A 16719-nucleotide genomic window follows, 5' to 3' on the forward strand; every position below is an offset into this window, starting at 1 on the left:
TGTTCATCTACTAAAGGGTATTTTGGTTATTTCCAGTTTGGGGCGATTATGAATAAAGCTGTTATAAATATTCATGCACAGGGTTTTGTATACATATGACTTTTTGAATAAAATTGGGTTTAAACCTAGGAGTGAGATTGCTAGATCTTATGGTAAGGCAATTTTTGGATTTGTAAAAAAATGCCAAGTTTTCTATGAAGTTGCTGAGCCATTTTTTATTCTATCAATGAGTGAGAGTTCTGTTGTTTCAAACCATTGTGAGCAATTAGTAACATCAGTTATTTGGATTTTAACTATTCTAATAGGTGCATGGAAACACTGCTGGCTTAGTGGTTAAGAGCAACGTCTGCTAACCAAAAGGTCGACAGTTTGAATCCACCAGGTGCTATCTGGAAACTCTATAGGGCAGGTCTACTGTGTTCTATAGGGTAGCTATGAGTCAGAATCGATTCGATGGCAATGGGTAATAGGTGCATAGAGGTATATGTAGTCCCCAATATATGTTCTGTTCTAAAGACTCCTTTGTAAGTCAATTCGAATGCATCATTTCTTTTTTTTTTTTTCATTTAGTTTTCATTAGTATTCCCTTTTATTAACAGTATCTTTATAAATCTGATTTTTCTTTGTCTTTGGTTGTTGGCAAGAAAATGAAAACATGAGCAAATTACAAGCTGCAATATTGTATGTTGCTGTTATTGTTACATGCCATCCAGGTGGTTCTGATTCATAGCAACCCTATGTACAAAAAAATTAAACACTGCCCAGTCCTGTGTCATCCTCACAATTGTTATGCTTGTGCCAATTGTTGCAGCCATTGTGTCGATCCACCTCGTTGAGGGTCTTCCTCTTTTTTGCTCACCATCTACTTTGCCAAGCATAATTTCCTTCTCCAGGGACTGGTCTCTCCTTATAACATGTCCAAAATATGTAAAAGGAAGTCTTGTTATCCTTACTTCTATGGAGTATTCTGGCTGTACTTCTTCCAAGACAAATTTGTTTGTTCTTCTGGGAGTCCAATGGTATATTCAATATTCTTCAAAAACACCATAATTCATACTGAGAATACCAAGATGGCTGACTAGGCAGATGCTACCTCAGATCACTCTTGCAACAAAGACTCAGAAAAACAAGTGAATTGATCACATACATGACAATCTACGAACCCTGACCAACACAGATCTGACGAGTTGACCTTAGTGACAGGTGAGAGAAAAGCTGCATCTCGAACCAGCAGTCACTTCTGGAACTCGTGACCCACCCCACAGCCTTGAGCCCCAGTGGTTCCCTGGTGCCGAGCAGGGGGGCTGATTGTGGCTTGCTGAGGTGGGGCAGGCACAGGACACAGCCTTAACCTCTAGCCCCCTGGGGTAACCTCCTTAGAGACTCAGTCATCACAAGCAGGCTGCACACTGACGGGGCTAACGAGAGAACAACCACGGGGAAGTAGCAACTGTTTTCGGAAACTGGAGCCAGCGTCCCGGTCAGAAAACTTGGCGCCAGGCTTTGGACTAGGCACAGGGGAGCTGTGCACGGCATCCTGTGATGGTGCAAACACAGGACACAGCCCTAGCCCCCAGAAGTGACCGTGGGGGAAGCCCAGCCAGTGCACGCAGGCAGCACAGTGACACGGCTGACAGAAGGAGAAGTCACCGGGAGGCAGCGACTGGTTTTAGAGCCAGGAGTGCGGCGTCCTAGCTGGGGAATCTTGGCACTGGGCTTTGGACTGGGAGCGGAGGAACTGACCATGGCTTCTGAGACAGCACAAGCACAGGACATGGGCCTGACCCTCGGGGGCAATCTCTACCCAGCCAGTGCACACAGTCAACGTGCCCCTCGGAAATCTCAGCTAAAACAGTCACCCCAAGCAACATAAGTAACTTTGTCTATATTCCGGAGGGATACTCTCTCCTATCTATCTGATCCCTCCCCTCCCCTTCCCAGGCCGCTTCATTAACATTGGAATTTCCTGGACCAGAGAGTGAAGTGCTCTGAGGTTTTTTTTTTTTCTTTGTTTGTTTGTTTTGTCTTTCCCTAACCCATTCTCCTGGCCTGAGAGAAGCAGCTACAAAAAACCCAGGGACCAAGAATCCTTCCCTGACTTCCCAAAATTGGACTAAAAATACAGAACCAGCTCCAGCCAAGCATCTGAGATCCACAGTCTTGGGCTTTCATCCCTACAGGGAACAAGGTGGCTATTTTAATGCAAAGGCAATTCTGATAGGGATCTGACTGTAATTGTTTTAGCGGATTACTGGAAAGACAAGTTTCCCAGGCCTCATATCTCTACCTATTAAACAGAGCCCTCACTGTCCCACAATGGAGAACTGAGGGCTGAAGCTCCACCCAAACCACCTAACCTCCTGCCTTAGGGGTCTAAGGATAGTGATATCTACCAATCTGTAGAGGTACATGCATTGGGTAATCTGCACACTATTTTTGGATTCTGTGTTTATTCTTATCTCCTACATCTTGATCCTGAACTCAGTCTTGTCTATTGCATCCCAGAAGGAGTGGCTCAAGTCTTTGCAGACCTGCATCTCTCACATCTGTGCAGTCCTGGTTTTCTACATCTCAGTGATTGGACTGACCATGGTACACCGCTTTGGGAAGCACCTCTCTCCTATTATCCATGTCCTCATGGGCAACATCACCCTAAATGGAGAGAGCCTGAAACATTCCCGTTGAGATCAGGAACCAGACAAGGATGCCCTTTATCACCACTCTTATTTAACATTGTGCTGGAAGTCCTACTCAGAGCAATTAGGCTAAATAAAGAAATAAAGAGCATCCAGATTGGCAAGAAAGAAGTAAAAGTATCCCTATTTGCAGATGACATGATCTTATACACAGAAAACCCTAAGGAATCATCCAGAAAACTACTGAAACTAATAGAAGAGTTGAGCAGAGTATCGGGATACAAGATAAACATACAAAAATCAGTTGGATTCCTCTACACCAACAAAAGATCATCGAAGAGGAAATCACCAAATCATTGCCATTCACAGTAGCCCCCAAGAAGATAAAATATTTAGGAATAAATCTTACCAAAGATGTAAAAGACCTATACAAAGAAAACTACAAAGTACTAGTGCAAGAAACTAAAAGGGACCTAAATAAGTGGAAAAACATACCTTGCTCATGGATAGGAAGACTTAACATAGTAAAAATGTCTATTCTACCAAAAGCCATCTATACATACAATGCACTTCCAATCCAAATTCCAATGACATTTTTTAAAGTGATGGAGAAACAAGTCACTATCTTCATATGGAAGGCAAAGAAGCCCTGGATAAGTAAAGCATTACTGAAAAAGAAGAAGAAAGGGAGAGGCCTCACTCTCCCTGATTTTAGAACCTATTATACAACCACAGTAGTCAAAATAGCCTGGTATTTGTACAACAGGCACATAGGCCAATGGAACAGAATTGAGAACCCAGACATAGATCCATCCACGTATGAGCAGCTGATATTTGACAAAGGACCAGTGTCAGTTAATTGGGGAAAAGATAGTCTTTTTAACAAATGGTGCTGCCATAACTGGATATCCATTTGCAAAAAAATGAAACAGGACCCATACCTCACACCATGCACAAAAACTAACTCCAAGTGGATCAAAGACCTAAACATAAAGACTAAAATGATAAAGATCATGGAAGAAAAAATAGGGACAACGTTAGGAGGCCTAATAGAAGGCATAAACAGAATACAAAACATTACCAAAAATGACAAAGAGAAACCAGATAACTGGGAGCTCCTAAAAATCAAACACCTATGCTCATCTAAAGACTTCATCAAAAGAGTAAAAAGACCACCTACAGACTGGAAAAAAATTTTCAGCTATGACATCTCCGACCAGCGCCTGATCTCTAAAATCTATACGATTTTCTGTTAAAACTCAACCACAAAAAGACAAACAACCCAATCAAAAAGTGGGCAAAGGATATGAACATGCACTTCGCTAAAGAAGATGTTCAGGTGGCTAACAGACACATGAGAAAATGCTCTCGATCATTAGCCATTAGAGAAATGCAAATTAAAACTACGATAAGATTCCATCTCACTCCAACAAGGCTGGCATTAATCCAAAAAACACAAAATAATAAATGTTGGAGAGGCTGCAGAGAAATTGGAACTCTTATACACTGCTGGTGGGAATGTAAAATGGTACAACCACTTTGGAAATCTATCTGGTGTTTTCTTAAAAAGACAGAAGTAGAACTACCATACAACACAGAAATCCCACTCCTCAGAATATACCCTAGAGAAATAAGAGCCTTCACACGAACAGATATATGCACACCCATGTTTATTGCAGCTCTGTTCACAATAGCAAAAAGCTGGAAGCAACCAAGGTGTCCATCAATAGATGAATGGTTAAATAAATTATGGTACATTCACAGAATGGAATACTATGTGTATGCATTGATAAAAAATAGTGACAAATCTGTGAAACATTTCACAACATGGAGGAACCTGGAAGGCATTATGCTGAGTGAAATTAGTCAGATGCAAAAGGACAAATACCTTATATGACCACTATTATAAGTTCTTGAGAAATAGTATAAACTGAGAACACATTCTTTTGTGGTTATGAGAGGGGGGAGGGAGGGAGGGTGGGAGAGGGTTATTTACTGATTAGTTAGTAGATAAGAACTACTTTAGGTGAAGGGAAGGACAATACTCAATACATGGAAGGTCAGCTCAACTGGACTGGACCAAAAGCAAAGAAGTTTCCAGGATAAACTGAATGCTTCAAAGGTTAGCGGAGCAAGGGCGGGGGTTTGGGGACTATGGCTTAAGGGGACTTCTAAGTCAATTGGCATAATAAACTCTATTATGATAACATTCTGCATCCCACTTAGAAGTGTAGCATCTGGGGTGTTAAATGCTAACAAGCGGCCATCTAAGATGCATCAATTGGTCTCAACCCATCTGGATCAAAGGAAAATGAACACCAAGGTCACAGGATAACTATGAACCCGAGACAGAAAGGGCCACATGAACTAGAGACTTACATCATCCTGAGACCAGAAGAACTAGATGGCGCCCGGCCACAACTGATGACTGCCCTGACAGGGAACACAACAGAGAACTCCTGAGGGAGCAGGAGAACAGTGGGACGCAGCCCCGAAATTCTCATAAAAAGACCAGACTTAATGGTCTGACTGAGACTAGAAGAATCCCAGTGGTCATGGTCCTCAAACCTTCTGTTGGCCCAGGACAGGAACCTTTCCCAAAGACTACACATCAGACATGGAAGGGACTGGACAATGGGCTGGAGAGAGATGCTGATGAAGAGTGAGCTACTTGTATCAGGTGGACACTTGAGACTGTATTGGCATCTCCTGTCTGGAGGGGAGATGGGAGGGTAGAGAGGGTTAGAGACTGGCAAAAAGGGTCACGAAAGGAGAGACTGGAAGAAGGGAGCGGGCTGATTCATTAGGGGGAGAGTAAATGGGAGTATGTAGTAAGGTGTATATAAGCTTACATGTGATAGACTGACTTGATTTGTAAACTTTCACTTAAAGCACAATAAAAATTATTAAAAAAAAACATAATTCAAAAGTGTCAATTCTTTGGTGGTCTTATTCATTGTCTAGCTTTACCATGCATATGAAGCAATTGAATACACCATGGCTTGAGTTTGGGGTGATTATGGCTTGAGCCAGGCACACTTAAAGTCCTTAAAGTGACATCTTGGCTGCATACTGAAGACTGTGGTCTTTGATCTTCATCACTAAGTGTTTCAAATCCCTTTCACTTTCATCAAGGAAGGTTGTCATCTGCATGTCGTGGGTTGTTAATGGGTGTTCCTTCAATCTCGATGACACATTCTTCTTCATATAGCCCATCTTCTGGGATTATTTGCTCAGCATACAGATTGAATAAATGTGGTAAAAGAATAAAACACTGACACACGCTTTTCTTGACTTTAAACCGTACAGTATCCCCTTGTTCTGTTGGAACAACTGCCTCTTTGTCTATGTACACGTTCTTCATGAGTACAATTAATTGTTCTATAATTCCCATTCTTAACAATGGTCTACATAATTTATTATGATCCACAAAGTCCAGTGCCTTTGCATAGTCAATAAAACACAGGTAAACATCTTTCTGGCATTCTCTGCTTTCAGCCAGGATTCATCTGACATCAGCAATGATATCCCTGATTCCACAACCTCTTCTTAATCTGGCTTGAATTTCTGAGTTTCCTGTTGATATACTGCCGTGGCCACTTTCGAATGATCTTCGGCAAAATTTTCCTTACATGGAATATTAATGGTATTGTTTGATAATTTTCACGTTCAGTGGAATCCCGTTCCTTGGGAATAGGCATAAATATAGACGTCTTCCAGTTAATTGGCCAGTTAACTGTCTTCCAAATTTCTTGGCATAGTTGAGTGAGTACTTCCAGTGCTGGATCCATTTGTTGAAACATTTCAATTGGTATTCCATCAATTCCTGAAGCCTTTTTTTTTCACCAATGCCTTCAATGCAGTTTGGACTTCTTCCTTCAGTACCATTGGTTCCTGCTCTTATGGTACCTCCTGAAATGGTTGAACTCCAACTAATTTTATTTTGGTATAGGGATTCTGTGTCATCTTTGATGCTTCCTCAGCCTCTTAACATTTTCCCTGTAGAATCCTTCAATATTGCATCTCGAGGCTTGAATTTTTTCTTCAGTTCTTTCAGCTTGAGGAATGCAGAGCATGCTCTTCCCTTTTGGTTTTCCATCTCCAGGTCTTTACACATGTCATTATAATACTTTACTTTGTCTTCTCGAGCTGCCCTTTGAAATCTTTTGTGCATTTTTTTTTTTTACTTCATCATTCTTCCTTTTGCTTTAGCTGCTCAATGTTCAAGAGCAAGTTTCAGGGTCTCTTTTGACATCCATTTTGGTCGTTTCTTTCTTTCCTGTCTTTTTAATGGCCTCTTGCTTTCTCCATGTGTGATGTCCTTGATGTCATTCCACAGCTCATCTGGTCTTAGATCGTTAGTTTCAATGGGTCAAATCTATTCTTGAGATGGCCTCTAAATTCAGGTGGGATATACTCAAGGTCATGCTTTGATTCTCATGGGCTTGTTTTAATTATCTTCAGCTTCAACTTGAACTTGCATATGATCAATTGATGATCTGTTCCACTGATGATATTGAACTTTCCCATCATCTCTTTCCACAGATGTAATTGATTTGATTCCTGTGTATTCCATTGGCAAGGTCCACGTGTATAGTCGCTATTTATGTTGTTGAAAAAAGATATTTGCAATGAAGAAGTCGTTGGTCTTGCAAAATTCTATTCTATATGCAACATCATTTCTATCACCAGGGCCATATTTTCCAATTATTTATCCTTCTTTTTCGTTTCCAACTTTAGTATTACAATTGCCAGTAATTATCAATGTATCTTGATTTCATGTTTGATCAATTGCAGACTGCAGAAGTTGGTAAAAATCTTCAATTTCTTCATCTTTGGCATTAGTGATTGGCGTGTAAATTTGAATAATAGTCTTATTAACTCATCTTCCTTATAAGTGTATGGATGTTATTCTCTCACTGAGCGGATCATATGTAGAACATGTTACTAAGAATAATATGTACAAAAAAAAAAAGGATGGCCCTAAGTGCAGTTTTTTGTAACTCAAATAAATCGTAAGCCTGAGATGACTTGTATATAAATTTTTTATAATTTGTATTGCTGTAATGCCAAATTATGTTGAGCATCCATTCACATGCATATTTGCCTTCTGGATTTGCCATCTGTACATTGACTTTGGTGAGAAATCTGTTCAAATCTTTTACCAAATTTTAATTGGTTTCTTTTCTTATTGTTGAGTTTTAGGAGTTTATTTTATATTTAGAATCTTGTTATTGTTGTTGTTACTAGTTGTTGTCAAGTTGATGCCAACTCATGACCACCCAATGTGTGGAGAGTATAACTTCTCCATAAGGTTTTCAAGGCTGTGACCTCTTAGAAGTAGATTACCTGGCCTTTCTCCTTACCCACCTCTCGGTGGATTCCAACCACCAACCTTTCACCTAGTAATCAAGTGCTTAACCATTTGTGCCACCCGGGGTCTCCTACATTTAGAATACGTATCCTTTATATGTATAGTGCAGAAAACTATTTCTCTCTGTCAGAAGCTTACTTTATTATTTTAACTGTTTTTTTTTTTTTTTTTTTTTTTGCAGAACAGAATGTTTTTTTAAAAATTGATAACGTCTAACATCATTTTTTTTCTTTTATGGACCATGCTTTTGGTGTTGTATCTAAAAATTTACCACCAAACACAATGTCATATAAAAGTTCCCTTATGTTCTCTTCTAGAAGTTTCATAGTTCTCCATTTTATATGTAGGTCTATGATCTATTTTGTTTTCTCATGAGTAAGGTATAAAGTCTATGTCTAGGTTTATTTTTTGCCTTTATTCATTCAATTGTTCTAGGGCCATTTGTTGAAAAGTCTATTCCTTCCCCATTGAATTGCTTTTGTGCCTTTGTCAAAAATCAGTTGACTATATTTTTGTGTGTCCGCTTCTGGACTCTATTTTCTGTTGTTTAATCTGTGTGTGTATTATTTTGCCAATGCCATACTGTCTTGATTATTGTAGCTCTATAATAAATCTTGAAATCAGTTAGTGTGACTTCTCCACTTTCATTGTTGTTATTGCTCTTCCTCTGTTGTTGTCGTTCCTCTTCTTTTCCTCCTCCTCCTTCTCTATCTCCTCCTGCTCTTTCATGTTTTTCTTTTCTTCATCATCTTTGACTTCATCATCTTCTTCACTATTTTCTTTTCCTCCTTCCCTTCTTCTTTTTCTAGTGCATTTGATATTATCTCATAGTTCTCTTCTCTTCTTTTTATTTTTCCTTCTCTCAGCATTTCAGTTTGGAAAGTTTTTATTGACTTATCTTCAACCTCAATTATTCTTAGCTGCATCTAGTCTACTAATGGCCCCATTGAAAGCATTCTTCAATGCTTATTTTGAAAGGAGTTAATATGTAGGTAAATTTGGGGATAGTTAGGAAGAGGGGTCAATTAAAGGAAATGTACTCTGAAAGTTTTCCCAACATTTTCTTTAATTCAAGTAATCCAAGTCTGGCTGTGTGACTTAAGCAAGTTATTCAATCTTTCAGTATTTCAGATTTCTCATCTGTAATATTAGGGGGGAAATGATACCTCATAATGTTTTCAAAATGTAACTCATTTTTATATTTTCAGTATGTAGAATTCTTCTTGGGAAATAAGAATAAATCAAAAGGATATGTTTATTTTATTATTAGGCACATTACTAACTGAAAAAAATCTATTGTGTCTCTGTTATTCCTTTTTTTATTAACTTTTATTGAGCTTCAAGTGAACGTTTACAAATCAAGTCTGTTATTCCTTTTTAAAGAAAATTCATACTCATATTGATTTACAGTATTTATTAATATTATGAAGTCATCATCTATTGGCGTAACATTTCATTCATTTTAATGAGGGCTGAATTTATAGTTTAATAAAGTATAAATCTTATTTTCTTCTGCATATTACTATTCTAATTTTCTTGTTATATTCTGACAAGAATATTGTCCAGCTAAAATAGTAAATTTGTTGACAGAATAATTTGAAAATTGTGAAATTTTTAAAGAGCCACTTGCTGGTAGTGAAAGTGGTAATATCATACAATTGTAATGGCTTGTGTTTATTTAGGGTTTTCATGAGTATGGAGTAAGAGGAGCTGGATATTTTAATTGGGTTTGAGGTGCATGTGTACAAGATAATTATTTTACAAACGAAGTTATATTCAGCATCTTTGACAGTGTGAACATCTTTGAGGCTGAGGTAAGTTTAGACAAAAATCAAGAAGAACAAATATCCTTGTCAATTTCATGGTCAGAAAGATACTAGTTCTGATAAGTGGAATAAGACATGGACAGGTCTGGTGATATTTTTCTGTAAATGTATAATAGTTAACTTGTTTATAACATTTTGTAGTCATTAAAAAAGGCTGCCATCAACAGATTCTGAATCATAGGAACCCTCTAGGACAGAATAGAACTGTCCAGCAGGGCTTCCGAGGAGAGGCTGATGGATTCCAACAGTCACCCTTTAGATTACCAGCTGAACACTTAACCATTTTGCCAACAGGGCTCTGTAGTCTACAGTACTATTTAACCCCATACTTATATCTACAACTGTTATGCCTGTCATACAAATGATAGAATGTGTTTAAGGCTCAGGGAAAGGAACTATCACTTCCAAATGAATACTGAGAAAAGTAAAAGTAAGGTTTACTGTGGCTCAGTATGTGAGTATTAAAGTCGAACTGAGGGAATCCCAGGAAAGATGAAAACATCAGACAGAGCAAAGTAGTTAAGACCATGGATACTGGGGTAAGACTGCTTGGGTTCAAATCCTCACCATTTACTAGCTGCATGACTTTACCAAGTTACTTACACTCTTGTGGACTCAAACCTACTCCTTTGTAAATCATGGCTCATAATAGCACCCATTGCTTAGTGTTGGTGCAAGTATTAAATTATCTAATGTTTTTGAAATGTTTAGAACAGTCCTTGGCACATCAAATAGACTATGTAATGTGTGTGTGTGTGTGTAAGTGTTTAACTGCCCCTAGATAATTCCCAGATGGAAGTCACATAATAGTTATTTTCATCATTCTCTTTAACATATGAACCAAATGCTCCCCGGGGGACATGTGGTCAATTTATACATATTAGTCCCCCCTTCTTATGATGTCAGAGCCCCATAGTTCTCTCTTCATGCAAGGATTGAAAACAGGCAGTCTACTTTCCTGGGAACAGAGAAGAAAATACATTTCTGGGTTTTTACAGTTGAGTTGAGGCTTGGGCTGTAGTTGCTGGGTGGAAGACACAGACTAAATCAAGATAGAGGAAGTCTTTGGAGGACGAAGGGTACTTTTCACAAAGATACTGAAGATTAACATCATTTGGCAATCAAGTTCTATCACAATCTTTAATTGCTTGAGAAAAGGTAAAATCTGTTGGGGTCACTTTTTCTATTCTCTAGCCTCAATGCTTTACTAGGTAAAAATAGAAGAAAGATTTCTAGTGTGGGGATTCACTTGGATAGTGGGTAGGAACAGCAGGAATTGTGGCTTTCGAATCCTAAAGTATCTGTGTTATGTGATACCCCACCTCTGCTCAAATCTGTGCTGAATGAGAGAATAAGCTGTTTGAAAGTAATCTACCAAATGCATATAATCTCTGACTCACTAAAAAAAAAAAAAGCACCACAAATTATTCATGCCTGCATTTTCTGCTCATGCCTCCAATTCTTCAACCTTTTTTCTCACCGGCTTCCCTGGCCTGGAACAGGAATATCCCTGGATCTCCATTCCCTTTACCTGCATCTATATTATGGTGCTCTCGGGGAACTGCCTAGTGCTCCATGTGATCCGGACTGAGCCAAGCCTACATGAGCCCATGTTCTACTTCCTGGCCATGCTGGCACTGACTGACCTGTGTATGGGACTGTCCACAGTACACACGGTGCTGGGGATCCTGTGGGGGCTCAGTCAAGGAGTCAGCCTCGATGCCTGTATAGCACAGACTTACTTTATCCACGGTCTGTCCCTCACAGAGTCAGGAGTTCTTCTCGCCATGGCTTTTGATCGTTTTACAGCAATTTGTAATCCTTTGAGGTATACATCTATTCTAACTAATGCCAAGATCATAAAAACTGGGCTGGGGATTTTAGGAAGGAGTTTTATGTTCATCATTGCCCCCATAGTCCGCCTGAAGTTTTTTCATTACTGCCATTCTCATGTCCTCTCTCACTCTTTCTGCCTGCATCAAGACCTACTGAGGCTGGCCTGTTCTGATACCAGCTTCAACAGTTTCTATGCCTTAGCTCTGGTGATTTGTACTCTTTTGTTTGACTCCATGTTAATTCTCACTTCCTATATCCTGATCCTGCATACTGTCGTGTCTATTGCATCCTGGGAGGAGCGTCTGAAATCCTTGCAGACCTGTGTCTCCCACATCTGTGCAGTCCTGGTTTTCTACATCCCAATCATTGGACTGACCATGGTACACCGCTTTGGGAAGCACCTCTCTCCTGTAGTCAATGTTCTCATGGGCAACATCTATATCATCTTCCCACCTCTGATGAACCCCGTCATCTACAGTGTGAAGACCCAACAGATCCGTAGCAGGATTCAGAGGTGGTTCTCCATGAAGAGAGAGTAAAATACCCTGGATCAGATAGGCATAAGTAGTTTAGATGCACAAAATTGGCCAGGGAAGGTGAACAAATAAGCTTAATTAAGAAAGTGAAAAATAATGCAATTGAACATTAACTGTGTATGACCTGCGACTTACTAAAAAATTTATAAGTATCAGTAGAGGTAATAAACTCATGTTTTTCAATCCAAGTACAATGTTGGAGGTTCTGATAGTAGAATCATTTATGAATGTCCATATTGTTTCTGTCCAAGAAAGATACTATTTATAAATCTCCAGAACATTTATCTTGCAAGAAATATCTACAAACAAGTCACGCGAACACACAGTTTATACCCATCAATGAAAGTACAATTTAATCACCACTTGGACAGTTGCCTTGATCAACATAGAAGCTACAATTGGTCATTAAGGTCATATTGATGTTACCAGACTGATAAATAGTCTGTCTGTCCAAGAGCCATTCAAAAATATCACTACTCTTCTGTCTTCACTCATCCCTTGACAGACAACACAGTTTCTTGTTTTCTCGGAGGAACTTTTATCACCGTTTTACAACTTTACAATCTTAATTCCAGTCTCAGAGAAACTGATGTCCTTTTATTATTCAGATTAAGTACTTCACTTATCTGATTTATCTGATCTTTTTTTTTTTTTATGGGTTTAGTAAATAACAGCAAGAAAGACTTTTTTGTAGGGGCATTTTATAATGGTGGGGAAAATATGTATTCCTTAATAACTAATGGGAGGTCAGCTGGCTAGCTGGTTGGGAAAATAATAACATCTAGTCTCCACTATAAGCTTTGTGGCATTGTCTGTCCCTAATGAGGATCTTCATAAGAGAAGAAATAATCTTTTTCATTTCTACATAGAAATCACCTTCATTATCTTCGTTTTTCCAAAAAATAAAGGAAACTTACTAACATATATGCTGCTACATGTAGCTAATCTTGAGTACTTCTTAAAACTCTGCCCATGAATTTCTGAGAACAAATTTGGGACATATTTCACCTTGAAGTATTCCCAATATTCTAATTTGAAGTCATCTTTCCTCTTCTAGGCTGGAGAATCTTAGGCTGGAGATTCAGGGTTACCAATCCCATAATCCAATCTTTATAGCATGTATTACTCAAGGAACAGTCTAGGTTTAACATAAATGTGAAATGGGATAAGAAGCATAGTTATATGTGAGACAAGCTGACCAGTAGCAAACGTATGAATATATAAATAAACAGCATTTAAGGTCCAATCTTAATCAGAAAATGATTAAGATAGGAAAAAAAAAAAAAAGGAAAAAACACTACCACAGTGTTAGTTTAATATTAGATTCCTTTGGGGTCCTAACTTATGTTTTGAAAATTCCAGATTTGAACAAATTATAGGTGGTGTGTTGCATGATAAATAAAAGTAGCTTCCAGTCTTAAAGGGTAATATGGCATTCAGGGAACAATATCAAAAGACCCTTCCCCAATTTCCAAAACATGCACTTACACATACATAGAAAAGGCAAGAATTCCCAACAACTTTGAAAATGAGGAAAACATAATCAACTGTTCACAAACACGGAAGTCATTTCCACAAGCTACGTTGTAAACAAAGCTAAGTTAAAACATACAATCAATAGCTTATCCCACTTTACTCTGTGAACTGAGTAGAATCAGCAGCTAGAATCTAATTAGGGAAATAAGTATTCTTCCATTCCAAATCACAATTAAAAAGATGGAGTTTAAAACAGCAATGATTATTTTGCTCATAAATAATCGACTTTTTATAGAATGTTGTCATACTTCCCATTAAGTATGGAAAATGTCAGAAATGCTGATTGTATTGAGAAAATTTAATTATGCTATTATTTAAAATCAGAAAATAATGAAGATGTTCATATATGATAGAAGAATTTGATGTTCATATTTACTTTAAAATTACTGCACATGTATATGACCCCAAATTTTTGCTAATCATTTTTTTTTTAATTATATTCAGCAAGTAGTAGCCAGTTCTAAAAATTAGCCTTTCCTTTACACTCAAAAAAAACAATTAGGAGACAGAATAGAAATACTGTTCACAAATGAAGCAACTATAATAAATAAAAAGATAAAATAGATAGAAACCAGTATAAACATATGTAGAAAACAAGGCTGTACTATAGAGATGTAAAAAAAAAATACACTTTAGAAATGGAAACACATTTCTAACTCTATTTAACTTTATCTGTCCTCCTAAAACATATCTACAGGCTCACTGTGATTAAATAAATAACAACAGTTTTTAACCAAATAACATCTTAAGAAAGACTAAATGTCAGAGATACAGGAAATTAAAAATATATATATTTCGAGTAATGCTTTGGATTAGCTCTTAAAGTTAATAAATCACAATCCGAAGAAGTGTTTTATACCACAAGGGCTATGAATAAAGAATATTCAAACAACTTAACACAACAGAATTTTGAATACAGAATAATATCAGATACATAGAAAGATAGTGAATAATTTTCATGAAAATGTAGTAGTATTTTATACCATATGGAAAATACAGATAATTTAGTAGGCATTTGGAAAAATATGAAGCTGTATATATAACTAATTTCTTAACCAAAATACAAATATTTTGAAATAATTTCCAGCTGTATCGATTGTATACACATAAAAATGAAACTATAAAATTATATGTATATAATACATATAATAAAAGAAATATCAAACTATTAAAACATTTGCAATTCAGGACATGGCAAGGATTACTTAGGAAAAATATTCTTACAAATCAATATGTAAATTAACAAAATAGACCTATAAAAAAAAGAAAAAAATTTTTTTTTCGATAGAAAAGACAAATAATTGAATTTGGCACTCCTTAGAAAAGAAATCCAACAGCCAATAAACACTAAAATATGTTAAACCTCATTTAAAATTAAGTAACTACAAAATTACAAGATTAAAAAATAGTCCAATTGGGAAAATAAAATATTACCATCAGGATCCAGTGTTACTGATCATTTAAGGTATTATAAAGACTCTCATGTTTTCAGAATGGATGTAAATTAAAGAAAACCGTCTGGAATTAAATATGTCAACATTATTCAAATATTAAATTAGCATACACTTTAGTACTAAAATTACTTATTTTGATTTTTCCTCTATTTATACCTGAGTAAATAACAAAGTTGTGTGCTGAAATATATTCATCGAAGGATTGTTTGTAACATTAAAAAAAAAAAAAAACTGGTAGTAAAGAAACTATCAATCAATATGGAAGTGGTTAAAATACATATATTAAGTCCACAAAATTTAAACTATGCAGACATTACAAAAGTGGTAGATTTATATTTACCGAACTAAAGGGATGTTATTTATTTATTTTGGATTGAAAAATAACTAAGGATGGTATCCAGTGGCAGGGAATGATGATTGGAAATTGTTAAAATGTATACCATCTCTTTCTGTACCTGAGGTTTGCTGACTAATATTACTAATTTTGAAACAGTAATAAAATTTTTACACAGCTTCTCATAGCTTTGGAATGGTGGGAGAATGCTGTAATATCTGAAGAACCTTTTAGTTTTCATCTTAGGTACTGGTGTCTGCAAAAATCTCTCTCTAACTTGTCCACACTACAAGTCTATATTAGATTGCCAGCCTGGGGACAGTACCCATTTCGTTCATTGTTGTATATCCTGCTTTTAGCACAATTTTTGAAACATGACAGAAATTCAATAAAAACTTGTAGAATTAGTAATCAATAAATTAGTGCTGTGGAATGTGGCTTTTGATGCCTTTTATTTTTCTACTATTTTCCACTTGAATTTTTCTATGCAGTAACATATAGAGTTCAGATTATAATAGACCTAATACCATACTGGATGCTGAAGAAGAAAAAAAAATCAATGAACTTGGAAACAGGACAATAGAAACTCGACAAACTGAACCACATAGAGAGAAAGGACTGAAAAATAAAATGAACAAAATCTTGATAGTGTTTAAGTGACCTAAAGGTCAGTGGTTTGAGCCCAAAGCCACTCCTTGGGTGAAAGATATGGCGGTTCGCTACCTATAGGGTAGCTATGAGTCAGAATTGATTCAAAAGAAATAGGCTTTTTTTTTTTTTTTAAGATCAAAGAGTGACAAATTGTGCAGAAAAAAAAAATGTAAAAAATTAATTTCAAAAGAGGTTCTTAAATTTGGTTAAAAAATATGAGGCTACAAGAAGAATAAACATTAAAAACTGCATCTCAATGTATCATATGAAAATTATTGTGGACCAAAGATAATGAGAAAATCTTAAATGTAGCCAGAGAAAAACAGGTACCTTATACATATATAGTGCATAGGAAAACAACACTGTATCAGATCCTTCAAATACCACATAGAAACAAAGACTCTGGATGAATAAAAGGCTAAAACGTGAATTTTTAAGCAATAAAATTTGAGTAGAATGCAGGAGGATAACTTTGTGATGTAGATATGTAAAAGGAATAAAAAATAAACAAAAACCCAAAGCACAAACAATAGGCA

At 36.8% G+C, this 16719-nt stretch overlaps 1 protein-coding gene across 1 annotated transcript; it reads left to right on the forward strand.

The window, feature by feature from the left end:
• Positions 1-10595: 10595 nt before the first annotated feature.
• Positions 10596-12211, forward strand: LOC100673329 (olfactory receptor 51V1-like). Its single transcript, XM_003421481.3, has one exon. The coding sequence runs from the start codon at positions 11267-11269 to the stop codon at positions 12209-12211; it is 945 nt and encodes a 314-aa protein (XP_003421529.1). The 5' UTR covers positions 10596-11266.
• Positions 12212-16719: the final 4508 nt, after the last annotated feature.

Source organism: Loxodonta africana, chromosome 7, assembly GCF_030014295.1.
Source record: "Loxodonta africana isolate mLoxAfr1 chromosome 7, mLoxAfr1.hap2, whole genome shotgun sequence".
NCBI classification, from domain to species: domain Eukaryota; kingdom Metazoa; phylum Chordata; class Mammalia; order Proboscidea; family Elephantidae; genus Loxodonta; species Loxodonta africana.

Excerpts from the sequence above, each read along its gene's own strand:
- LOC100673329 (XM_003421481.3), top strand. The coding sequence starts at position 11,267 with ATGCCTGCATTTTCTGCTCATGCCTCCAATTCTTCAACCTTTTTTCTC.